Source organism: Triturus cristatus, chromosome 2_2, assembly GCF_964204655.1.
Source record: "Triturus cristatus chromosome 2_2, aTriCri1.1, whole genome shotgun sequence".
Classification (NCBI taxonomy): Eukaryota; Metazoa; Chordata; class Amphibia; order Caudata; family Salamandridae; genus Triturus; species Triturus cristatus.
This window is the reverse complement of record NC_140582.1, coordinates 526,453,992-526,481,014: the sequence shown is the minus strand read 5'-3', so window position 1 is coordinate 526,481,014 and position 27,023 is coordinate 526,453,992. Positions and strand designations below refer to the sequence as shown.

At 45.7% G+C, this 27,023-nt stretch overlaps 1 protein-coding gene across 3 annotated transcripts in view; it reads left to right on the top strand.

Moving 5' to 3' along the window:
* The window catches only part of LRBA (LPS responsive beige-like anchor protein), a 2,426,603-nt gene that overhangs the window by 261,804 nt on the left and 2,137,776 nt on the right, over positions 1-27,023 (top strand). For all 3 annotated transcript variants that reach the window (XM_085641653.1, XM_085641654.1, XM_085641652.1), the window contains exons 8-9: positions 23,701-23,820; positions 26,318-26,464. In XM_085641653.1, the coding sequence (XP_085497779.1) occupies positions 23,701-23,820; positions 26,318-26,464 (267 nt within the window). The remainder of the gene's footprint in view (positions 1-23,700; positions 23,821-26,317; positions 26,465-27,023) is intronic.

Sequence of the window (27,023 nt, the reverse complement as noted above, 5' to 3'; positions counted from 1 at the left end):
ACGTCTCCTCAGCAAGATACCATTCCTCCGTCAAGACCACTCCTTCGGGCGGCCGCGTCTCCGATGAGTCCTACGTTGGGCGCCAAACTGTGGAAATGTGCCTTTTTAGGGACACACCGGTGCAGGGTTCACCCATCTCTGTCCACAGGTCCTTAAACCAACAAAATAGAGATTGGCACTGAAGCTGGAATTCAAATAACAAGTTTATTAATCAGTCATGAGTGGGACTACGTCAATACAACACCCTCAAGTGCTGCAGGAGGTAGTACATGGAATACAGAGACCATGGTGCTTTTATACACCCTTTGTTGCAGAGTAAGCATGTAGTTACAAATAGAAGGTACAAGCATACACAGGAATAGTTACAGCCAGACATGGGCAGATGGGAAATTACTTAGTTAGCAAAGTGGGAGGGGGGACAGAACTGCTTACAGTTGCAAGACACAGTTGCCAGTTATGTCTTTAGTCAGGTGCATTCTAGCAGCTACAGGCCTTTTCTCCGCACATATACATTGCTTGAGCTTAGAATAGAAGGAGTTAACTAAAGCTGATGACTCAAGCAGAATAGAAAAGCAAGCAACAGTGAAGACGGAAGAGTCACAAGGCTAACAAAATGGATGCTGCAAACAAGATGGCTTCAGCTCATGCAAAAAGCAATTATTTTCAATTCCCACAGCCTGCCCACAGATGTTACCCGCTGTTCGCGGTCCGCCATGAGCACTTTCAGTTTGCCATGCTACCCTTAGGCCTTAACAGCACCCTTCGGTTGTTCACCAAGTTGATGGCGGTGTTTGCAACTCATCTGCAGAGATGAGAGGTGTCAGTCTTCTCCTTATATCGACAACTGGCTGTTGAAGACCATATCATCCCAGGCAGTAATCTCCCACCTTCGGACAATGGCAGACCTCCTGCACTCGCTGGGGTTCACTATCAACGTGCCAAAGTCACACCTGACCCCTTTTCAGATGCTCCCTTTCATCTGAGCTGTTCTGGACACAGTGTAGTTTCGAGCTTATCCTCCTGAACCGCAGTCAAAGATATTCAGGCTATTTAGCCTCTATCCTGGGTTTCAGTGAGACTGATTCTGAGGCTGCTGGGCCTCATGGCCTCCTGCATCCTGCTTCTTACACCTGTCCATTGGCATATGCTGGCTGTGCAGTGGGACTGAAGCTCCAGTGGGCGGAGCATCAGGGAAATAGCTACGACAATGTCTAGATCTTGTAGGGCACTGCAAAAGATTTGCAGTGGTGGCTATCCGAACTTCAATAGGTTCAGCTGCAGACCCCTCTCCCTTCCTGAACCAGATCTGACCGTAGTGCCAGATGCATCACTCCTGGGATGGAGAGGTGGCGATCAGAAGCCACGAATGGCGTTTCCATCTGGAGGTGGTGCAAGGTCTCTTTCAGCAGATAGGGGAGCCTTGGTTAGATCTGTTCGCTGCTGCAGATAATGCAAAATCTCAGCAGTTTTGAGCGCTGGAGTTTCCAAGGCGGCTCTCGCTTGATGATTTTTGTCAGCTCAGGCCTCCTTTATGCCTTTTTGTCCATACCACTCCTGCCCAGGTTTCTCAAGAAGATCAGGAACAACTGGGCTTAAGGCATCCTTGTAGCTCCAGAGTGGGCTCTAAGAGTTTGGTATCCTGAGATGCTGAGCATGGCCATCCGTCCTCCGAACAGGCTGCCCCTTCTGGTGTATCTTCTGTCTGAGCAAGAGGGGATTGTTCTCCACTCGAACTTGTCAACGCTCCTCTATTATGCGTGGAGACTGTAGTGGCGACAGTTGACCGCTTTTGACCTTCTGCCCGAAGTCGGCAATGTTATCTTGGCAGCTCGGCGCCCCTCCTCCAAGACGGTCTACAGCAGCCGTTGGAATACATTTGTGGCATGGTGTGGGGAGGAACAGATCCCTTATCTGTACCCTTTTCCAAGTTTTTGTTTATCCCTACCCCTACCCAGCAGGGCTCTCCATTGGGCACCTTCAAGGGTTATTTATCTGCCAGCTCAGCCTTTCTGCGGATACCAGATCAGCCAAGTCCCCTTTTGTAAATAGATAACTTAAAGGTCTACAACACGTTTCCCCCCTCTCCCTTTGTAATTACTCAATGGGACCTTAGTTTTGTTCTTACCTTCTCAATGTGCACTCACTTTGAGCTGCGTCTTTCATGTTCTGTTAGGCTCCTCACCATCAAGAGGGCTTTTCTGGTGGCAATTACATCTGCCCAATGAGTCAGTGAACTACAGGAGCTGTCCTTTCAACGTCTCTACATCTCCATTTTCCCTGACAAACTGGTCCTTTGGACTCGAGCATCCTTCTTGCTGAAGGTAGTCACTCCCATTCCACGTAGGCAGTCCATCACTTTGCCGCTACAGGAATAATTATTCGGTCCACTCTGTTCAAATGTCATCTTGAGAAATAGATACATGAACAACAGCACATTATTGTGAATGAATAAGGTACATTGAAGTAGCGGAAGAACCTTGGGAACAGATACAGTTTTGTGACTGAGCCAGGCAAGATTAATCGAGAACAGCATACTCCATGTCAGTGGAAATAAACAAGTATGAGTTTGATTGGCTGTGTGTTGTAGAAATAAATTGTGAAATGTGCAGGGGAAAGACAGGAGAGATATCCATTTTAAACAATATGGTTGCAAGGCCGCAATTTACGCCAAGTTAACAAGATCCAGGAAAACGCACTTCTGAATGTCCTAAACTAGTTTTAAAGAAATCTGCACAATATCAGTGTGTACATTTAGAGTTGTGTAAAATCACATTCTGCACGATATCTTCTCACAAAAAACAAAAGTAGAAAAATCCTTAACATATAATACCTAATGCCTAATTGACTCACATTCTAGCTTGTATTTCTACTTGTGAAATAGACAGCTTCCTCTCTGCTTTTGCTTAGTTGCTTACCCATACAACCCCAGACAATTTTTTACCATCTTCTAGCCCCAGTCCGTAGTATTGTCCTTTCGCCCAGCTTTTTGTTAAACATCTGACTGTGTTTCTCATGAGCCAGTGAAATCAATTTGTTTTGAATCCCTTTTGGAGATAGCCGGGTTTTCCCCTCTAAATTCTTTATAATTAATTAACTCATTACTCATCTCACAAAACCTTTATACTGCCTTATGCATATGAGATTAAACTCTCGCTTCAGTCTTTTTTTTCATCCCACTTTCAAGCACTCTTATGTTTTACTCCACTTTTCTTCTTTTCTTTTACTATACACATTAGTTCTCCATTTTATTTAATGGTTCTTGCGCAATCTGCTTTGTTCAGTCTCTTCCATCAATGATTACTCCTTTTCTCAAAAGGGCTATGCTCCAATTATCGTTCCTGAATGTGCAATGTACAAATTGATATCTAAATATGTAACTCTCCCAGGTTCCAAAATTTACTAGGGTTCCACTGTATAGCTATTTGACTGACTTTTTTTCCTCTGCCCTGCACTCTTGTATAATAATTTGTGACATTAAAACATTTACCTTTTTGCTAAAATGATGCTCAGTCGTCTTGAGAAGATTTTCATATAGATCACTGGCCTCTTTCTCCCCATAAACATTGTATACCACTAGGAGGCTTTTTAATAACTTCTTTCCTTCAACTTCTTAATTGTGCAGCAAAACAAGTTGCGTTTTGAACCATGTGAAGTTTTATGCCTATGAAAATTAAATAAAAGTTAAATAACTTGACCAGTTCTTTCCAAGGTAGTGTCTGCTTTACTATTTTGTTCAAAAACATAGGTGGCTGAGACATACTTGCTGCTTCCAAGGTCGAAGTACAACTTTTAATAGAATATTACTGATACACAAACTAAAACCATTATTTAACATAACACAATAAGGTAAAATAATATAGTTCCAGTATATCAGCATTATTCTCTGTGGAAGGGGAGAGGAGTTCGCCTAACGGCTAGGGCGGAAGACCTCGAATCTGGGGAACTGGGTTCAAGTCTCGACAATGACGCAGAACATCCTGTGATTCTGGGCAAATTACTTAATCTCCCCGTGCCTAACAAAAATGAATGTGTCCTCATGTGATGCAACTGGTGCCATGTAAAGCGCTCTGATACCTGATACAGGTCAAGTTTGCGCTATATAAAACTGTGAAGAAAAAAAAAAAGGGATGGTGTGATGTATGATAACGGACGCAGGTGCAGTTAGTCTTTCTTTACAGCCAACAACCAGTGTTAAATTGGCTGGAGGCAGGGCCCACAATAAAGGAAGTAGCCCGCTAGTGCTAGTTTCAGTATCCTCAGATCGACCACTTTCTCTTGCAGTAACCAGCTATTATTTATTTCAATATTCTAAAAGAAATCAATTATTTTCTTTTGGGCTCAATACCAGTTACACGTCCTCCTCAGTACTCTGAAGTAAGATTAGTTGATCTACTTTCCTCTGGTTTGTGGTGGTTATGAGAAACAATGCAACAGAATTGAAATATCTTATTTTTTTGGCTTTTCTTTTCTTTTTCACACCAATATGTCTACATCAGGCTAGGGTGACAGCAGCACGTTGTCTGTCAGAGTCTGAACATCTGACACTTAACCCATCTCTGGGTTCTGATGGGTGACAGTCATGGCTGGCTCCCTCAGATTCACTTTTTAGACTAGGACTTGTGGCCGCCATTTCTTTTCTTCTTCTTTTTTTTTTTTTTTTGATGCATCACTTTTTCACTTAGTTTGACCTTCTGCAAGGCTATCTTATTCTGAGAACAAAAATTATCAGGTAAACAGGGTTAATGGCCCTGGCTGGATGCTCTTTCCTTCCATATCTTGGTTTCCATCATCACCAGTGAAATAAAGAGGCACCAATACATCCAATGGTTTTGTTTGAGGTCAAGATAACATCTAAACTGCTCAGCTTGTTCAACTAACGAAAGGCCAGAATTAAGTACATAGAACATACAATAATAAAGGTCCTACATTCTACCCTCAGCACAATCTAACCTAACCTTCAAGGGAAAGACAAGTGCAACTGAATGCTCAGCTATACATAAACCTTTGCCTCAAAATACTCAGCCAGATAAGCAATCCTCTACATTGAGGTATAGATGCAAATCAAGTTCCCATCTGTATCATCCTGTAGGGGCTCTTGTTTTTTTGTTTTCCTCTGTCTGTATTTTCTGATTCTTGAATGGGAATCAATAGAGGTAAGGGATGTCCTGGACTTTACTCCTTTACCGAGTTGCATGCAACTCCGATGCACTGGGCCATCACGCTAATTGAAGTATTGCATCAGAATTAGCTTGGATGTCATTTGATTGTAGTTGTGATACAATGCCTGTGGAGAGTGAGTGATTGGAACTAGGTTCATTGCTGAACACGTAGTGATGCTTGCAACCTGAAATTTTACTGTAGCATGAAACAATGTGGTAATGAAAAACATGCATATCTAAAAATGCAAGCTCGATAGTTTACTCCTATTCACCATTTGGTTTGTTATTCAAACTATGGTTAAACTAACTTTGACGCGGCTTTTGTATTCTGACATTTGAAAATGCAGTATTGATCCCACTGAGTGCCTAACCTTAAAATGTATCTAGCTTCACTCAATGCAACTTGCATATGTTGTCTTTTTATCTCAAAAGCAGACGACTTTTGTCTTTAACCTCACTGCAATGACCCATTCTTTCATTGTGGCTTAAGCAAATGGCTTTCTTCTTTTGGCTTCTCCAGAAAGAATTCTATATGTTGTGTGCTGGGATACCTTTTTTGGACTTGCAAAGCAAGTACAAAGGCTGTGAAATTAATCAATTCATCCCTGTCACTACTTTGGAAGTTGTAGAAGTTTGCTAACAAATGTCAAACCCTACAACAATATAGTAGAGTTCTAGTGAAACTCAAGAATTTTAAAGTAGAGGGGAGGAGCCTAGCGCGCAACCAAGATGGCCGCGTAGGTGCGAGGCTCCCGAGGACCTCCGTGACCTCCTACATAAATCCTGAAAACATCCTGTCCTAAATGAGGGGACTGTGTTGGTGAGCCCGGGCTGAGGTGTCACCCGTTTTCCGCTTCCAAATTGGACCTCGGACACCGGCGGGAGCACCGATTGAGGTTTGCGGCCTTCTCCACGCCGGCCCCCCGGATTGGAGTTACGGGGCGATCCGGAGACAAAGTGATCAACAGCGGCGGGCAGGGCTGGGCGACTCGCGTACCCCGCACTTTCACTTTCACTTTCGCTTTTGCACCCTCCTTGCTGTATAGGCGAGGTTGGGTTGCGGGGCGGTGTGCGGTGGTGTGGCCTCGTTGGGGTGCCCTGCTGGCCCGCCGGCTGTGATCCGTCCTGCGGATTTGTGATTGCCCCCCCCCGGAGCCCGTGAACTGGTTTATCGGCCTTTTCCGAGGTGATTGGCTCGACTTGGGGACTGAAACCATGTCCACAAAGCAAGATGGCGACCGGGCAAAGGTGAAATCGACCCGCCGTGGCGCAGCCCATCAGTCCAACAGCATGGACCGTTACACCCTCCAGAAGGGATCTCCCGAGGTGCCGCGTAGGTCCTCTGAGGACCCGACTGATGCTCCTGCGCTGCCCGCGGATCTGACCCTGCGAGATGTCATGGGCGCTATCGCCGAGATGAAGGCCTCGGTGGACCAGCGCTTTGACACACTGGCGCAAAAGATCGACTCGGTCCACGTGGATGTTGGCCTGGTGAGGGCTGATTTATCCAAGACCAATGACCGGGTCGATTCCTTGGCTCACACCACCTCGGGCCTTACAGCGGACGTGGCGGCCCTCCAAAAGGAGGTGCGCCGGCTTGGCCAGGCGAGCGCCCTGATGGATCGTCGACTGGAGGATTCCGAGGGTCGGGCCCGGAGGAACAATGTCCGCATTGTCGGGGTGCCGGAGGGACGTGAGGAGGCGGCGGCGGACCTGTTTGTGGAAGACCTGATTCTCACCCATCTCCAGCCCCGGGGGCTGAGTAAATTCTTTGCGGTGGAACGTGCCCACAGGGTTCCCGGAGGAAGACCTAAGGCCGGAGCCCCTCCGCGGCCTCTCATTGCCCGGATTTTCAACTTTCGGGACAGAGACGCTATCCTTCAGACTTCTAGGCAACAAGGACCGGTCCGACTGGACAATATGGACGTAAACTTCTATCCTGATTTCACCCCAGCGGTCCAGAAGCAGAGACTGAGCTTTCTCGGAGTCAAACGTCGTCTACGGGACTTGAACCTCAAGTATGCGATGCTTTTTCCAGCTAAGTTGCGGGTGGAGGTGGATGGCCGCACGCACTTTTTTGATCGTCCCGAGGCGGCCGGGGACTGGTTGGACTCCTTGCCCGGGGATCGGGGCCGGGGGGGTGGGGGGGGGCGCGGTTGGAGGGGAGGGCTCGCCGGATCAGGACTGAGGGATTAATAGTAGGCCTCGCTCTGGACAATATTGTTGTCATTTTTGACTGTTCGTTAAATCTCCCTCCTGTGGAGGTGGTACGGGGTCTCTTGGGGGCTCTCCCTCCTCCTCTGGGGGACTAGTTAGTTTAATCATTCATGGGGCGACAGGCACACTGCACTTTGGGGGGGCTGTTTGGGCTCATGCAGGGGTGCAGGGAGGGGGGAGTTCTGTTGGGATGGGTGGGTTGGGGTGGGGTGTTGTTCGTTTCTACCGCAAGGCAAACCCTTTATTGTATTGGTGTTTTCAAGGTGCTCTCCGGGGGACGCATGATGGCTTCTGTATGTGATGGGGGGTAGGGACCTGACTTTATTGTCCTGGAACGTTAACGGATTGGGGGATAGGATTAAGCGAGGTGTGGTCCTGCAGTATTTGAAACGACTTTCGCCAGATGTGGTCTTTCTGCAGGAGACACACCTTATTGGTAATTCCTTTTGTGCCATGAATCGACGTGGCTATCGCTTGGTGGCCCACTCGGGCTTCACGTCGGGCTCACGGGGGGTGGGCATCATGGTGAAGAACTCGCTCCCGTTGGAAATAGACGAGGTGCGCCATGATGAGAGGGGACGCTACACTGTCTTAGTGGGGAGAATGGAGGGTAAAGTAGTTGTCTTTGTATCAGTGTATGTCCCACCGGGGTTACAGTCTACGACTTTTGCAGACTTGGGGCGCCTCCTCCTTGACCTTCCGGGGGGGCTTCTGGTGGTTGGGGGGGACTTCAACGCGGTGGTTTCTGGGACCGTGGATCGTCACCCCCCTAGGGACCTCCCCCGGGCGCAGGCGTGGCTGTCCGGCTTCTTAGATACACTGGGATTGGTGGACTGCTGGCGCTTAAAACATCCCACGCAGCTGCAGTACACTTTCCACTCGGGTGCCCACGGTAGCCTCTCACGGCTTGATTATGTCCTTGTCCCTGCGGCCTATGTTGGGAGGGTAGGAGAGGTGCGCCATTTGGCACGGGGTATTTCAGATCACTCCCCGCTCCTGTTGCACGTTGATGTCTTCCCGAGGGGGGAGGGCAGGATAGCTCCAATCAATGCCTGGTATCTGCGCGACCCCACTATTCGCGCTGATTTGATTAAATCCTTGCAACGGTATTTCGATGAGAATGTGGGGTCCGTCCCTTCGGCTATCTCCCTGTGGGAAGCCTTCAAAACAGTTCTTAGAGGGGAGGCCCTCTCCTTTATTTCCCATGCCCGGAGGCGCGAGCAGGAGGAGGTGACCCGGGTGGAGGCCGAAATCGCTGAATTGGAGGGTGATCTAGGGGGTGGGGTGACGGATGCTGCACTACATGTCCTACAACTTAAGCAGGCGGCCTACAGGGCCCTCGTCACGGAGGCGGCCAGGGGCCTCTATAGAGAGCAACAGGGGCGACTGTATGATGTGGGTGATAAGGCTGGTAAACTGCTTGCATGGTTGGACAAAAAGGAGAGAGCGAGTCGTGTGGTCCCGCTGATTGAGAGGATGGATGGTGTGCGTGTCACCGAGCCAGAAGACATTGTCTCTTGTTTCGCGGATTATTTCCGCGAGGTGTATTCCCCTGTGTCTCCCTGCTCGGAGGAGGATTCCCATGCCCTGCTTAGGGATATCGCGCTGCCTTCCCTTTCGGTGGAGGACAGGGTGTCGTTAGATGCCGCTCCTACCTCCGACGAAATTGCCCTCGCTATACGCTCGGTCGCATCCGGCAAGGCCATGGGCCCGAACGGCATCCCTATCGAGTTGTATAAGCTGCGACGGGATGTACTGGCACCCCACCTCCGTGCGATGTTCCTGGCGGCCCACTCGCTGGGCTCCCTCCCGCCGGACCAACGCCTAGCTACAATCGTGGTGATCCACAAGGAAGGGAGACCTCGAGACCGGGTTACATCCTACCGCCTATCTCGCTCTTGAATGCGGAGCCCAAAATCCTCGCCAAGGTGCTAGCCAACCGGCTGGTCGGCGTGGTGGGCGATTTGGTCCACCAAGACCAGTCCGGCTTTATTCCCCATCGCAACACGGCCCTTAATCTGCGGCGCTTGCACGGGGTGCTCGCGCGTGTCCCGTTTGTGCGGGAGCCGGCCATATTGGCGTCCTTAGACGCCACCATGGCGTTTGACACGCTCGAGTGGCCATACATCTGGGCCATGCTGGCGAAGTTTGGATTTGGCCCGGGGTTCATCAGCTGGGTCAAATTGTTGTATTCGGGCCCATTGGCGCAGGTGGTGGTGAATGGAAGAGTATCGGTCCCGTTCGAGCTGGGACGGGGTACGCGACAGGGCTGTCCCTTGTCGCCGCTCCTGTTCGCACTGGCCTTGGAACCCCTGGCGGAGTGGCTGCGGTGGCACCCTTCCATCCGTGGTCTCCGTTGGACCCCCGAGTATGAGGACCGCGTGTCCCTATACGCTGACGATATCCTTTTGTACCTAGCCTCCCCGCGTAAATCACTGATTGTCCTGGTTGATGTTTTGCGCTCATTCGGCCGCAACTCAGGCCTTGTCATCAACTGGGCTAAATCATGTGTGTATGTGCTTTCCGGGGAGGCTCCCGTCCTCCCGCGGGGCTGTCCGATCCAGATTGCCTCGCAGGGGTTTCGGTACCTGGGGGTTTACATTACTCTGGACCCGGCGGCCCGCTACGAGCGGAATTTGCTTCCCCCCCTCCAGCGCTTGAAGAAGGACGTCGCGCGCTGGCGGCGCCTGCCGCTTTCGCCGCTCGGCCGGGCGGCACTGTTTAAGATTATGTCGTTGCCACGCTTCCTGTACGCTCTCCAGAATACTATGGATTTAGTCCCGGCGCGCTACTTTCGTGAGGTGGAGAGTCTACAGCGCCGCCTGTTCTGGGACGGGAGGCCGCGTATTGCCCTGACGAAGTTGACGCTCCCATGGTACGACGGGGGGATTGCCCTCCCGGATATTAAACGGTATTACTGGGCCTCCCAGCTAGCTGCAATTAATCATGGCCTTTATGGGCCCGCCTTAAACCCGGCATTTGAAATGGACAAGATGCTCCTGCCTGGTGGCGACTATAATCGAGCGCTCTACTCTGGCGCGCCCGGACCCCGCCTGACGGGACCTACGCGTGTCATGGTGCGAGTATGGCACGCGGCTAACGCAGCTATGGGATGGAAGGACCGTTTGACCCGGGCATCACCGTTGTACGCATCTGAGAGATTGGGCTCCCTGTGGACCTCGAAGGGCTTCGAGAAGTGGGACACGATCGGCATCAGTAAAGTGGGGGACCTCTGGACGAGGGGGGGATTTAAAACATTCGAGACGCTGCAGACGGAGTTTCAGCTGCAGGGCAGTGAATACTTTCGGTACTTGCAGGTCCGTCACGCGCTGGGCTCAGTCTTCCCAGACGTCGCCTCCATCCCGGAGTCTTCCCCCCTGGAGGATAGAGTGCTGGATGGCCACGTTCCGGACAGCACGATCTCCCTCATCTACAAAAAATTGATTAATGATCGCTCGGGCTTGCTGACCGGCCTCCGCGAGGCTTGGATTGCCGACGGGCTGGAGTTGGACGACGAAGACTGGGTTTCCGCGGTGGCCTCTCCGAAGGAGGTGGCCATACCGGCTCGCCTTCGCTTTGTCCAGCTTAAGATACTCCATCGGGTTTACATGACGGGGCCAAGGCTTCTGCGTATGGGCTATGCTGAGGATGGGTTGTGTAAGCGTGGGTGTGGTGCTTTGGCGACTTTTTTGCATATTTTGTGGGAATGCCCGAAGGTGGAACGATTCTGGCGTGGTGTGCATGAGGTCCTGCGAGTGGTTACGCATGTCGCGCTGCTGCCTGAAGCGAGGAGATGCCTGCTGAATGTGTGGGAACCAACTGACTACTCGGTTCCGCAGACGCGATGGGTGACTCTGGGATATATGATAGCTAAGCGTGACATTGCTCAACTGTGGGGATCCCAGAGGCCCCCGGCGGTGTCGGCCTGGAAAGAACACATGGATTGGTGCATGTTCCGAGAAAAGGTGGTGTATGTGGCGAGGGGTAAGCCTGGGGCATGTGTGGTAAATAAAATAAATATTACCGGACTGAATTTCATGCGGAATCTTAAATTAAAGTAAATAGCTCAAAATAACAAGAGGCAGAATCCGTGGTATAAGAGGTTTTCTAATGGGCTTTATTCCATTCAAAATGGCCGACTCGAGTGGCGGCCTTCAGGTTCCGTCACCACGAGGGTTCAGGAAGTGAAGTACAATAACTTATTAACAGACATACATTTTTATAATAAGTGCATTACAATGAAACGAATGTAGAAGGCGTAACATTTGATAAGAAAAATGACGTAACAGTGACATAATCGAAACTAGGCGTAATAAGGAATAAAAGAAACATAATTGGCTTGCATTATCAGACATAGGTGGATCTATAAGATAATACTTGGCATAGATGCGCGCGCAGCAGCATGACGTGTAATTGACGTGTAACTAGGGGGTGAAGGGGACTTGACATTTAGCTCTACATGTGGAGACGAGAAGTCTGGGGTCAAGTCATCCTAATCCCAAATCATATCTAACATCCTATGTTTAAAGAACTATGTTATCCACAAGGAAGAGACTCTCGGACAGAATCTATTCTATACTGACTATGTGCGTGTACAAGCGTCTAAGTGTCTATATGAGATGCGAGGGGCAGAAAACTTTCCATAGCAACAGGGCTATGAATCACTTGCATGAAGACAGAGAAGCCTGGCCTTTTGCTTGGTAACTGGAGGAATGTTTACTTAAACTACTAGGCAAGAATGCATCGGCTGAAGAGCAAAATAGATAATTCGAAGGTGAAATACAACTTCTTGGCAGACAGGCGAAAACTGGCCGAGGCAGGCACCGTTAGCTGCACAGAGAGTAGGACAAAGTTCATGGATACAGATGCGAGCTCAAGCTGAAGCTGTCAGAGACAGAGAGCAGGGAAAGGCTTTGAGGACAGAATCGGGCCTACTCGCCTGAACTGTAAAAATGGAGTAACTTGGCCATATAAAGTCGGTGGCCTTTTATACTTAGGAATCGAATATCCAGCCCATTGATGGCGGATCTGACAGAGAACATGTTGACGGTAGACACACATATGTTTGCGTCTTAGAAACTGGAACTGGAGGGAACATACATGTACTTGTAACATGCATATAGAACCGTTGGGGTCCAAGATAGGGGACATAACTGACCAGGAAAATCCACATTTCCACATTCCCTCCTTGTCCCCTTCTTGCCCTTCACGAGACATCAATCTTCATCATTCCATCGATTTGCTCATGGAGCATCATTTCTTCTTCCTTCTTCTTCCGGGATCTTGAGCGAAAACCTTGATGTGGAATACACGATGTGGCACACAGACCACAAATCGCTGGTCCACATTGCAAACATATGCAACAACTGAAAAGCATAAGAAGGCCAATACCTAGGAAGGATAGAACTCTCCATCCCCAGGCTGATATCACACTCCAAAACCACCCGGACCACGTCCAAGTGCCTGGATTCTCGTGTATCTGGCTTACAATCTTATGAAGGCGTGTTATAGCTTTATATACAGATGGCGAATTTTCTGGTATGAAAATGCAGCAGCTGGATCCGATGACCCTGCAAGCTCCGCCCCTATCGGCCAGGATGACGTCAAGGACAAGACGATTCTGGAGAACAACAATTCTCATCACTGATTGTTCCTCTGTCAGATTGCCTAGGGCGGCTATAGTCTCGTTTACTACAGCTTCAAGAGTCTTGGTGAGTCTGCGTATCAGCTTACTATTTGATATTGTACCTATATAGGGAAAGATACCTTTATTGAAATCTACATACTTGTCCCATGCCGTCTCAGTATAATCGACAACTGGGAGATCTCTTCGCTCTCTATTGTGTACTAAATGAACATTTCGATAATAATCAGGAGGAGCTAGGAAAACAGGTGGCAGAAGGAATGCTATGTAACAGGTACCATCCCAATCTAGAGGCAGACGCATATATGCCGTCTGACCACATATAAAGTAAGAATGGCGAGAAGCTCTAAATGAAGATTTGCCTTGATCACTATATTCTACTGTAGTAACGCATTGGCTATGGCCCATATGTATGGAACCAACTTTTCTCACACATAATTCACCCTTTACTGGAAATACTGACATAGTGGGCAGAATTAGTTCAACTTCGGATTTGACATTCAAAATCATAAGATTAGGCGTAAAATTACCTAATTTATACACTTCATTTTCTAAATCAGTTCCTGTTCTACTGGGGTGACCCTCCTTATTAGGGTGACAGACTTTGAATAAAACTAGATTTAGATTTCCCCATATCCAATGTTGTTGATAAACTGCTGTGTCTGGGTCTATGGAATTTAATAAACTAAACCATGCTCCACAGGAGCCATTGCGTGTAAATGGATGTGGAAAGAAAGGCAGAACTCCTTTGTTATTCTGATAGGGAGGGAGTCGGCCACACACCCAACAATTGGTCACATTACTAGTCTGATGGGAATGATGTAACATACTAATGAATGTGTTATTGCGCAGCGCAAGTCTATAGGACAACTCATGTGGCGGTAGGTCACTAAAAGAATGTTCATCAGTTATATTGAAAACACGTTTAGAAACAGGATGATATATGTGCAAAATCATACTCGTAATAATTACTAAAATACTCAATAAAAACAAAATTAATAATGTCACAATACAGTGGTTACGCAGTAATTTACAATAAGCATGTCGTTTCATTATGATTCTGGACTCTGCATCATTCAGACCTAAGGGATACATGTCGGGACAGATTCAACCGCTTCACCTTGGAGAGGACTTAAACAATCAAATCGTCCGACAGTTTAGATCTGGACCTGAGTTTCTGTTTATAGCACTGAGAGTCATTTTGTTCAACAAAAGGAAGTTTTGAATCAGTCTGTGAGGGAGTGCAGGGCACAGTGTCTATATCTGAAGGTAGTCCATGAAATTTTTTTATATGGGTGGAATGCACCCATCCTTTCCGTCCTTCGATCTTCACAGCTGTTCTGGTCGTCAGCAGGACCTGCTTAGGCAACTTCCACCTAGGATCCAATTGGCTTTTCCTATCAAAATTCCGAACCAGGACAAAGTCCCCGGGGACCACGTCATGGGGTTTCACCTCAGTGTTGTCAGGAAAAGCTGCGACCACCTGTGAACGAGAAGATTGTAGTGCAGACATCAAGGAAGCCAGGTAATCTGTCAGCATATTACAGTCAACATCAGTTATTTTACGGGGTATAGGCGTCCCCCACATATTCGGTGGTCTACCAAAGATCACCTCATACGGGGATAGCCCTGTTCGAGAGTGTGCTACCATTCTCATGTAGAATAGCGCAACTGGTAAGGCTACTATCCAGTCCACACCTTTTTCCTGACATATTTTGGACAATCTGATTTTTAAAAGTTGATTATGTCGTTCCACGAGACCTGCTGCCTCGGGGTGTCGGACACAGTGGAATTTCCACTGATATCCCAACAAAAGTGAGACATGTTTCATTAATTCGGATGAGAAAGGCTGGCCGTTATCTGAATATACAACACGTGGTAAACCGTACCGTGGGAAGAATTCTCGAACTAGCTGCTTGGCAGTAGTCGGGGCAGTGTAATCTGATACGGGATACGCCTCTGTCCAACGGGAGAGAGCGCAGACAACTACGAGGACATATTTGAATCCTCGACAACGTTCCATCTGAATATAATCCATCTGGAGGACTTCAAAAGGATGGTCAGGAGGCTGAAATCCACCCTGCTCTACGGGAACACTCTTTCCTGGATTAAACTGACAACATATCATACAGGTACGAACTTTTTGTTTAGCTGCTGCTCGTAAATGTTTGTTGAACCAAATGTGCTGAATGCTGTCTAGCATAGCCTTCTCTCCTAAATGTGCTGGACTGTGAACTGTAGCTATAATGGCTTGAACCATGGAATCAGGGAGAAACCATACAGATTTCTCTTTCGTCATCCATCCTTGATCTGTCTGGATCCCTCCTAGTTCAGTCCACTTCTTTATTTCTTCTGCTGTGGCATGTGTCTGTATGTCAATTACATCAAGTGTGGGATCCTTAATTGTCATACACTGTGTTGGTGTCTGAACTATTGGCTTTGTCATGTCGGATGTGCAATTCTGAGCAGTCTGTTTGGCTGTTCTGTCAGCTAAATCATTGCCTTGAGAAATGATATCAGTAACCTTCGTGTGTGCTTTACATTTCATAATTGATATTGCAGTCGGTAAATGAATCGCGTCTAACAGAGCATGAATGAGGGACCCGTGTTGAATATGTGTTCCATGAGAAGTTAAATAACCCCTCTCCCGCCAAAGCACTCCGAAGTCATGTACGACTCCAAATGCATAACGTGAATCAGTATATATGTTGACTTTCTTGTCCGTGGCTTGAATACAGGCTTGTGTTAGAGCAACAAGTTCTGCTGCTTGGGCTGACAAAGTATCTATACAATTTGTCTCAATAACTTCAGTGTCTGTTGTGACTGCATATGCGGCAACTAAATTTCCTGTACTTGTCCTCATACACGAACCATCTACATATAACGTCAGGTCTGGATCTAGCAATGGAACGTCTGTCAAGTCTTGTCTAGGTTTCGTCTTTATTTCAATGATTTCAACACAATCATGAGCTAGTGGGTCTGTTCCAATTACAGGTAATAGTGTAGCAGGATTCAATGTATTACACCGTCGGATCTCTATGTGTGGTTGAAACAATGTCAGTTCATAACCAGTAAGTCTTGCTATGGTCAAGTGTTGTGTTTGTGTTCGGTTCACAAGAACCTCTACTGCATGTGGTACTTGTACTGTCAATGGGTGTCCTAATACTATGGCATCGCTTTGTCTAATTGCTAAAGCTGTCGCTGCCACTGATTTCAGGCATGCAGGCAAAGCCTGAGCTACGGGATCTAATGTACTGGAAAAATAAGCACATGGCTTGCGTGATCCTGCTTGATCCTGAGTGAGTACTGATAAGGCAGTACCTTCGCGTTCTGTAACAAAGAGTGTAAAATGTTTGCTATAACATGGTGTTGCTAAAACAGGTGCTTGACATAAAGCTTCCTTTAGGCTTTCAAAAGCTTGTGAATGTTCCTGAGTCCAAGGGAGAACAGTCGATGTGGCTGCCTCCTGTGTGGTTAACTGAATGAGTGGTTTTGCTAGAAATGCGTACTGAGGGATCCACTGTCTACAATATGAAGTGAGGCCTATAAAAGCCCGCACCTCCTTTTGTGTCTGGGGTATTGACATGTTAGCAATTAACTGGATGCGATCTGGTGTAAGCTGCCTTCCCTCCTTGGACAGCGAGTGACCAAGATAAATAACTCGCTGAACACAGAATTGCAGCTTAGAAGGGGACACCTTGTGCCCCTTGTCGGCTAGGAAATGTAAAACTGTCAGAGAAGCTTTTTCACATTCTGGCTCGCTTCTCGCGGTGATCAGCAGATCATCGACATATTGAAGCAGTGCTGTATTGACTGGCATGTGGATACTGTCAAGTTCTCGTTTCAGTGCTTGGCTGTAGATGCTGGGGCTTTCTGTAAATCCTTGGGGAGCGCGTGAGAATTTAAAGCTGCGCCCATTTAAACTGAATCCGAATAAGTATTGGCTCTCCGGATCTATTGGGACGCTGAAAAAGGCATTCTTGAGATCAATTACGGTAAAAAATGTAGCTTGAGAATCAATGGCTGTCAGTAATGATGAGATATCGGGGACCACGGGGAATTGTGGCACAATGCATTTGTTTAATTCCCGCAAATCAATAACTAATCGATATACTGGTGGGGCCATAGGATCAGTTCGTTTAAGAATCGGAATTATCGGTGAATTACACACATTGGAGTTGGTTTCTACAACCACTCCTTGCGCAACTAGCTCGTCAATGATCTTCAGTAAAGCCACTACAGCATCGGGTGGTAACTTGTATTGTCGCATTCGTGGTAGTACCACTCCTGCCTTCAGTGTGACTCGGTATGGTGTAATGTTCATGCAGCCAACATCAGTAGGGCCTTGTGCCCATAGATGCGCTGGTAAGTTCTGTAGTCGGGAATCCATGTCTCTGGATACATAGTGACCTTTGAAATCACGTAAAAACAACCTTACTCCTTCCGGAGAACAACATATTATGGCTCCTAGTGCTTTCAGAGTTTTAATTCCTAACAGATTTTCTGGGCATGATTTAGTAAGCAATAAATCTGTAGTTCGTGTCAAAGGTCCTATCGTAAGTGGTAGAGGCTTTGATACTTCATTAACAATAGGTTTTCCTGAAAAACCAAGGGAAACATTTTGAGAGCCTGAGAGGGGTGCCCCTGGAACTTCACTACGTTTTATAGTTGTTCGACTTGCCCCTGTATCGAGTAAGAATTTTCTATCTTGACCTAATAATTCACTATGTACATAAGGTCCTTCTTGATCTACAGGAATCTCGATAAGTGGTAAGTCAACTTCCCTCTCTAGGCTGGTTCATGCGTAACGCTGGTATTCAGGGTATTCATACTGTGCAGTCTGATACAGTTGTCGTGTTGCGGTTTGTGTGGCAGTAGCAGGCAACGGTGGTGCAGCTGGCACAAACTGTATGGGTTGCTGTGAGGCTGGCATGGACTGTTGCTGAACTGGCACGGACTGTCCATGCAGCATAGCTCCTTGTTCATTCTGATCTTGTCTAACTAATCGTGGTCTCTCCTTTGTAATGCCTGTAGCTATATTACGTTTCAGGACTGGACAATCGTGTACATGATGGCCCAGTTGTTTACAGTAATTGCAGGTTCCTTTTACAGGAACTGCAGAATCACCAGAATGTGTCACACTCTTTTTGTGACCATCTGCTGGTACTGTCTGAGAAACTAGCATTTTCATTTTTGTATCCTTCATGCGTCTATGCTCGTGTTCTTGTTCATCCCTAATTCTATTGTGATGATACTGTAACATTTGTAGCATTTGCGACGGAGTGTTACTTTGCCAGGTACTCTCGAATTTCAATATTCTATTCTTTACTGGAGGTAATGCATTTTCCACTAATTTTGTCACAAATAAATGTGGATATGAGTCACTACTTGCTTTTATACCACTATTTATACCAAAACATTTTTCAAATCGAGCATAATAATCGCTTGTGTCTTCATCTTGCTTTTGTTTGCAGGCTGTGATTGCACCCCAATCTTCCTTTTTTGTAGTTAATAAACGTGGCAGTACCTGTACTAGTAAACCTGGTAATAGTTTAACTTTATCCCCGAGCCCCGAACCTGCAGTTCGGCCCCTTTCTTCCTCTGCTAATGCTGTCCAGTCTATCTTTTGGTCTCCCACTTCCCACTCTTTTTCTTTCAGTTTTTCATAAATGCCAGCAGGCAAAAGCACCTTTAATATCGTCATAATATCAGGAAAGGTGTACTCTCCCATCAGTAACATGTCTTTAATTTCTCGGTGGAAACCCGCTGGGTCTTTATCATGGCTAGGTACTACTTAAATAATTCCATTTTTGATATGGGTGTGTAAACAAATACACGGTGAAACTCATTGTCTTCGCCTTTTATTGGGTGCACTTCTCGTAAAGGATTTTGTCTATCCATATAGTACGGCGTTCTTTCTCTATGGGGCAGCGAGAGAGAATCCGGACTTACAAAAAGGACATACTGTTTACGTGACACTAATATCTCTTTAATTAACTTGTTACTAGAACCTCTCCATCTGTTCGTGAGTAGTTCCGTTAATATATCAGGTAAAGGACCAGGATCAGCATGTTGGCTCTTATATAATATGAGGAGTTGCTGAATCATATAGATTCCAGCTAAACGTTGTTCATCTGTACTGAGATTGAGAAACGTGTGTGCTACGGTCTCATCACCATATTTTTCAGGACTAACGATCCAGTGAACGGCTGATCTGGCTAATTCTTGCTCATCCATGGAATCGAGGAGGTGGTAACCCCTTCGTTCTCGTAGTATTTTATCTGCGGCTTGAAACGAATGTTCAGGAGACTTCAGATTTATTACAGGCGTTGGATACGTTCTGCTATTATTTGGACATACAGAATGTATGGGATCAGAAAAACATCTAGTATTTTCACAGGATCTTCCTCTGCCTACATAGGCTATGGTCTCTGACTGTCTTGCAGAGTCCCCTGATTCGGACACTTCATCTTGCTCAAACTCGTCTGTTCCCAATCTTTCTGCATGAATACGTTCTATTTCTTTACGGATTTTTCGGCACATGGCTATTATACAATTTTGCTTATCGTGTCTCCCTTCTGATATATTCTGACTCCATCTTGTAAGAGTAAGCATTACGTTCATGTCTACCCCCGGACGATCTTGATTTCTGATCACACAGTTTATGAGGAAACGTAACAGTTCCCCCTGTATTTCTACTTTCTGGAATTCCATAGCTCTGTTAATACATCCTGGATCTCGTCCTGTTTGAACAAAATGATATATGTTATCCAGATGCGTAGTCATCCCTGGTAACCTTGCTAAATACTCTGCGGCTCGCCTAATACGTAATGATGCCAGGACCATTTCATCCTCTTTACCAACCACCGGGTCATATCTACAATTTACAAGGAGTTCCTTAAGCGCACGTTCACTTACGAACTTAGGTGTACGTGAATGTGCTGACTCTTGAAAGACAAGTTTATTTATTCTAGGTGGTGTAAAAGTACTGCTAGCACCTCCCGTGGCCCCATCTGGGGCGTCGGGTGTGAAAGGGTTCGTTGAACGTGACACAGCAACTATGGGTGTCGATACCCCTGTAGAGTCGACTGCGGAAACAGATGCGGAAACAGATGTGCTTGCCGAAACTTGCGTCGGGACTTGCTGTTGCACGGGGACAGATACCTGATCCTGACGTTGAACCCCTCCGCCAGACGGTCTATGTGGTGTGGCGTTAGCATACTCGGGGGCTGCATCATCTAGATATGAGGAAAGGAAAACGTCTTCTGCGGTTCTGGGACGCCCTTTTGGATGTACCTTAATTGGAAATAATGGGGGTGGCAAGTCTTTTGGTATCTCTGGAGCAGCCTTAGGTAATCCTTCGGCTAGAAGGGGATACATACCATTCATAAGAGCATTACTTTGTCTATTTACTTGTTCTGATTTCACTCGGATACCTTCCTCAATTAATAGATTTTCTTGAACTTTATTTGAACTTTCTTTACTCCTCTCTTCTTGTCTACGTGCTTTTTCTGTTCGTCTATGAGATTCTTTACGCCATAACTCGATAGCGTCTTTCTGTGACTGTCTGACCTTTCTTTTCCATAACTCTTCCTCCACTTTCATGATGCACTCTGCATCCCAGGTTCCCGCTATGGGCCACCTTTGACTTTCCGGTAATCCCTTGGTATAATCTACCCATAGATCAAGAAACAATATGGCATCTATGCCATGTTTATGGTACATGAAATGTCCTGGAGTGTCTCTAGGAGGAATAGGAACTGCTTCTTCAAGCACCCCTTTTCTGGTGGTAATCTGTCTTAACTTCGAGAAGAGCGGCATATTAACAACTGATCTGATACTTACTCTTGAACTTACTTAATACGAGAAACACAATAATGAACAGTGAACAATGAACAGTCATTCATACCACAATATGCAAGACATTTTCTGAATACTTTAAACATTAAACATTAAACATTTAATAATGGTCGACAATGATGACAGTCTGCTTAACTAATCACCACGCTGAATTCTTGACAATAACTGAATACTTCGGAATACTTGATATACTGCTAAACAGTACATATACACTGCTAAACAGTGCAGACCGGATTTGTGTACCCAAATCCGTCTTGACCGGCACAACCTATGTGCACGTCAACATGCCTCCCCGGCGATGGTACTCACCGAGTAGCTCCTTGAAACGGAAGGCCTCAGAGAATGGACAGGACTCGATAACTGCGGACATCGGACCCTCTGGACGTCGGAATTTCGGAAAACCTGGTGGGCCTCTGTATACCTCGGATCTTGCTCTCTCAGCTAGGCTCTGGTCGGGATACTTCGCACTTCTCACCGCCTCGTCTGGGTTGATCGCAGCCTCAGTCGCCCCCGCTTGACCGGAGGGAGCTTACAGGAAATCCTGCTGGTACGCGTTTATGGTCCGTCCAGCTGTGGCAGGAGACCGGGCCTGCAACGCACCGCCGGCGCGTGAGATGAGAAAGTGTCCCTGTTCGGGCGCCATTATGTGGTAAATAAAATAAATATTACCGGACTGAATTTCATGCGGAATCTTAAATTAAAGTAAATAGCTCAAAATAACAAGAGGCAGAATCCGTGGTATAAGAGGTTTTCTAATGGGCTTTATTCCATTCAAAATGGCCGACTCGAGTGGCGGCCTTCAGGTTCCGTCACCACGAGGGTTCAGGAAGTGAAGTACAATAACTTATTAACAGACATACATTTTTATAATAAGTGCATTACAATGAAACGAATGTAGAAGGCGTAACATTTGATAAGAAAAATGACGTAACAGTGACATAATCGAAACTAGGCGTAATAAGGAATAAAAGAAACATAATTGGCTTGCATTATCAGACATAGGTGGATCTATAAGATAATACTTGGCATAGATGCGCGCGCAGCAGCATGACGTGTAATTGACGTGTAACTAGGGGGTGAAGGGGACTTGACATTTAGCTCTACATGTGGAGACGAGAAGTCTGGGGTCAAGTCATCCTAATCCCAAATCATATCTAACATCCTATGTTTAAAGAACTATGTTATCCACAAGGAAGAGACTCTCGGACAGAATCTATTCTATACTGACTATGTGCGTGTACAAGCGTCTAAGTGTCTATATGAGATGCGAGGGGCAGAAAACTTTCCATAGCAACAGGGCTATGAATCACTTGCATGAAGACAGAGAAGCCTGGCCTTTTGCTTGGTAACTGGAGGAATGTTTACTTAAACTACTAGGCAAGAATGCATCGGCTGAAGAGCAAAATAGATAATTCGAAGGTGAAATACAACTTCTTGGCAGACAGGCGAAAACTGGCCGAGGCAGGCACCGTTAGCTGCACAGAGAGTAGGACAAAGTTCATGGATACAGATGCGAGCTCAAGCTGAAGCTGTCAGAGACAGAGAGCAGGGAAAGGCTTTGAGGACAGAATCGGGCCTACTCGCCTGAACTGTAAAAATGGAGTAACTTGGCCATATAAAGTCGGTGGCCTTTTATACTTAGGAATCGAATATCCAGCCCATTGATGGCGGATCTGACAGAGAACATGTTGACGGTAGACACACATATGTTTGCGTCTTAGAAACTGGAACTGGAGGGAACATACATGTACTTGTAACATGCATATAGAACCGTTGGGGTCCAAGATAGGGGACATAACTGACCAGGAAAATCCACATTTCCACACATGGGTGAAAGTATGGGGCCCCTGGAACGCCTACCGCGGGGGTATCTGCGCGCCACCATTGCTGCCTGCGGCCTCACCAGCCCCGTCCCCTTAGTTGACTCCTTTCTATAGCCCCGAGCACGGAGTTCCCCCAGTCCTCGATCTGTTCCCTTTCCCCTCTTTAGACTCCTGTTGCTGGCTGGGGTTCCCCATCCGGGGAGCACGTGCTGTTACTTTCGATTGCGGGATGCCTTGCGGGTGTGGTTTTTGTGTTGTGTGTATAAAATGAAACCGTATTGTGGGGTCAGAGTGATGTGGCCCACGACGCTGATACCTCCTGATTTTGCTTCTCTGCACCGCCCAGTGTTTTTGTATGTATGTCATATGCTCCTGTCATTCTAGCGGCCGGCCGGAAGGTTGTAGGCCCATACTTGTATATTCTTGAGATTGCAATAAACGGTTTCAAAAAAAAAAAAAAAAAAAAAAAAAAAAGAATTTGAAAGTACTTTGTGTTCCTTTATCAAGTGGCATTTGGTGCTTACTTTGTGAGAAGTAAAAACGGTGCTACCAGGATTGCAACATTTGTTATATAAATGATGTGAATCACACCCACAGGTGTCAGAGTACAGCGGGCGTATCACGAAGAGGTACGCTGGCTCAACACAGAGCTAATCTCCTGTTTTTTTGCGTTTGAGGCATCTAAAGTTCATACGTAACTGAATTTCTTGAGAAAGTCACAAACATTGAGCAGAGATTATTTCTCTGTTTCTAACTTGTTCTGCACAATAAGTCGTGTATTAACTCTGAGAAATTCTGAGTGCTATGTACGAAATGCAGACACCATAAGCGCAAAAAAAATGCTTCTGCTCTGAGTTGAGCTCTTCATGATACTGCCCCTGAAGCTATTTATTGGGTTAATTTTCCTGTTAAATACTTGGTGTGGGAAAGATATTGTGCTGCTATGAATAACCCTTCTAGTCAGTTGTATCAGGTTGCTTTTTTCTTTCTTGTACAGTGGTATATGGTTTCAATTGTACACATTTACAATCGATGGAAGAACAGTGAGCTCCGGTGTTACGTGAATGGGGAACTGGCTTCATATGGAGAGATAACCTGGTTCGTCAATACAAGTGACGTAAGTATAGCCAAGTTGTGCAAGAAAGAGGTTGGTGTGAACGTTGTTGGATTTTGCGGTCTGGTATAATAGTTAAACTATCAAGATCATTAGAACATTTTCTAAAGAAAGCTTTTTAAGGCCGGTGAAAGTCTTGCATGGTTTTCATCACAAGTCCTTTTTAGTTTGGATGTACAGAATTTGGCGTATATTCCCTGGATGTGAGGATAACATAGAGGTGCTCACCATCCAAAGGAAAATCCCGATCAATGAGAATTTTTATGATGAAAGGTACTCCTAAAATTCTTAAGCAGAGACTCGTGGTGGAGGACAGGGTTGGGGCATTCAAAGTAACGTGTATTCTACCAGCCTTTCCTATACTTAGGGTAGAGCTACTAAGTCTCAGGGTTTGTGCTCCTTGTCCCACCACCCCAACTAAACTAGTGTCTGTCCCTTTTGCAAGATGTAAGTTAAGGTGGCCATAGTCCATGTACATGAGGATCAAGTACATGGACTATGGCCACCTTAACTCACATCTTGCGGAAGAGGTGTGGCGCAGCGGCCAGGGTGCCTGACTCCAGACCACGGGGTTCACGGTTCGATCCCTGTTGCTGGCGGCAGGTTAGCCCAGCACCATGTGACTCTTGGCAATAGCTCGGTTAATCTTCCCGACGGCCCCCAGCGCCGGGACACCTCTCCGGAGGTAGCTGTGCGCTTTACAAATGCTGGTATTTCATTTCATGTGAGATGGTGTCCAGAGCACAATTATTCAGAATGTCCATTGTGCTGTAACTCCTATTACATGAATGGCAAACCAATTCATAGGAAAAACAAAGAGTTGCAATTTTTCCTGCACACAAATATCTTAACCAAAGCAAGGAATGAGAAGTGACCAATGCCTGAGTGACAAAAAAGTACACATTTTAAATAAACTTGCAAGTTACGTAAACCAATATTTATTTTATATATTACATACATTTTTTTGGTTAGTAATTTACATTGTGTATGAACAAACAGTGAGGGAAATGCATAGTGTCCTGTCTCTTTTGCTTAATGCATATAATCTTCCTTAACCCGTATAAGTTATTTTCCTTTTTTGTTATTAGCACAGTACCAGGGATTTACATTAGCATGTAACTTGAAAATTCAGTATAGGAAGCACCAACCTCAGGAATTTTACCTGAGAAAATTCAGTGCCTAATACAATTCCTTGTCTGTCATGCTGAACTAACTTTCACTTCCTCACCATGTTTTTCCAGAAACTGATAAGGATTTTGGTCAGCCAGCTACAATAGCCGTCATCCTAAATTAGGAAAAATATCTACTATCCTTGTTTTGGGGGAACATTTAGTAAAGTGTTACATTTTCATAGTAGCTTTATTTTCAGGGTTGACACATTTTGCTTCAGTATAAGCAGTAATTATTGTGTACATTGCAGGCGCGTGCGAGAAAGTCAGTTGTTGAAAAAGTGGATACCACAGCCCATTTTGGTGTTTATTTTCTCGTTGTGATTATTTGCTTTACTGCTGATCATCTATTCTGGAAACATTTACGCTATTGCTATTCTGGATGCTGTTCCTTGGAGAGAACAATTCTTTAACTTTAGCCTTGATATTTTATTGGTCATCCTAATGCACAGTGTTAATCTCCCCTCCAAAATGACTCTTGGAACCCCGTTATCCCCCTCAGTAGGATGGTGCCCATTAAATGTCAGTAACTTTCATGTGCAAACTCTTATCTCAGGAGTTTACTCACCTTTATTTGCCTCAAGACAAGTAAAGGATCTCCGTATCTATGTAAAGATCAGTTCATTTCACTACGTCATATAGGTCTACACATCTGTCACCAGGTGGTTGACCAGAATTGGGGACGGATGCAAAGGCAGCCTTCAGAACATGAGACTGCTTCGGTAATTTTAGGTTTTCACATATCCTACGCAGGGGCGAAGTGTGCCCGTGCGTAGGATAGGGAGCCTAAGGAAATGTTAAAGAAATCTGAGCTATCATTAGCATAAACGCCTCGTGTCAGGAAAATTGAAAGACCACATCAGCTGTTACTAAAGCTAGTGCCTTTTTGATTTTAGGGTAGCTACAATTTCTGATGGCTTAACAGTTAGGTGCTTGGTAAATAAGTTTAAGAAATTGTCATTACTAGGGAGAAGAGTCTATCATTGTGCCACCGATCTATTTAATTTCTGGTTAGTCATCCACCAGTGAGGTTGCTGCGGTTAATTAATCCAGGGGGGATAATGGGCAAACTTGAAAGGTAGATTTCACCTTTCTGGTTTTGGCTCAATGCTGTTCTCCTTGCTCTTTTATCAAATTAAAAAGTACTTTAATAAGGCCTAGATAATGTGATAAAAGTTGTAAATGGTTGGAAAGCGTTTTATTTTTAACATTATGCTGTTTTTTGCTCCTGTTTGTACCTTGTCTTTACCATATTGACTTTGAATCTCATAATTAAGACATGATTGTTATTCTTTCCACAAATATTGATTTTCTTCATTTATTATTCCCAGACTTTTGATAAATGTTTTTTGGGATCGTCTGAAACTGCGGATGCAAATAGAGTGTTTTGTGGCCAGATGACTGCAGTGTACCTTTTCAGTGAAGCTCTTAACGCAGCTCAGATTTTTGCCATTTACCAGTTGGGCCCGGGATACAAGGTTTGTATATTGAATTAAATTTTGCATTTGTGAATTTGAGTTATTGCTTGTGCAATGTTTACTGTTTTTCATTTATTGCGAAGGACGATTTTTAAAAAGTCTAATATGTATTTTGCATATTTGTCTTGCGCTACAAGATATCACAATCTTCGCAAACATTCTTGTAAAGTCAGATAATTTCAAAATCCTGTCACTGATTTATTTAGCAAGACTTTACAACTAAATAGTAACCATTAAACATAGATCCTTGAAATGTAACCACCACTAAAATTATCTTTTACATTGCTTCCATTAGTTTGCTATTGCCCTCTGGTGCACACCCTGGGGAAACTACTTCTGGACCCTCTTATTTGCCTTTTTTATTAGTTTGTTTCAATCTCTCCTCTGTGTACTGCCGGGGTTCATTTTTTGGATCTTTAATCTGATCTTAGAAGGGTCGCTAGGTAAAGGAAGAAATGTATGTAGGCACCTATCTCACCACTTTTTTTTTTTTTTTACACCTTCCTCAAATATACTTGTGCCTCTTTTTATTATTAAATTGGCCCTTCTTTTCCTACAG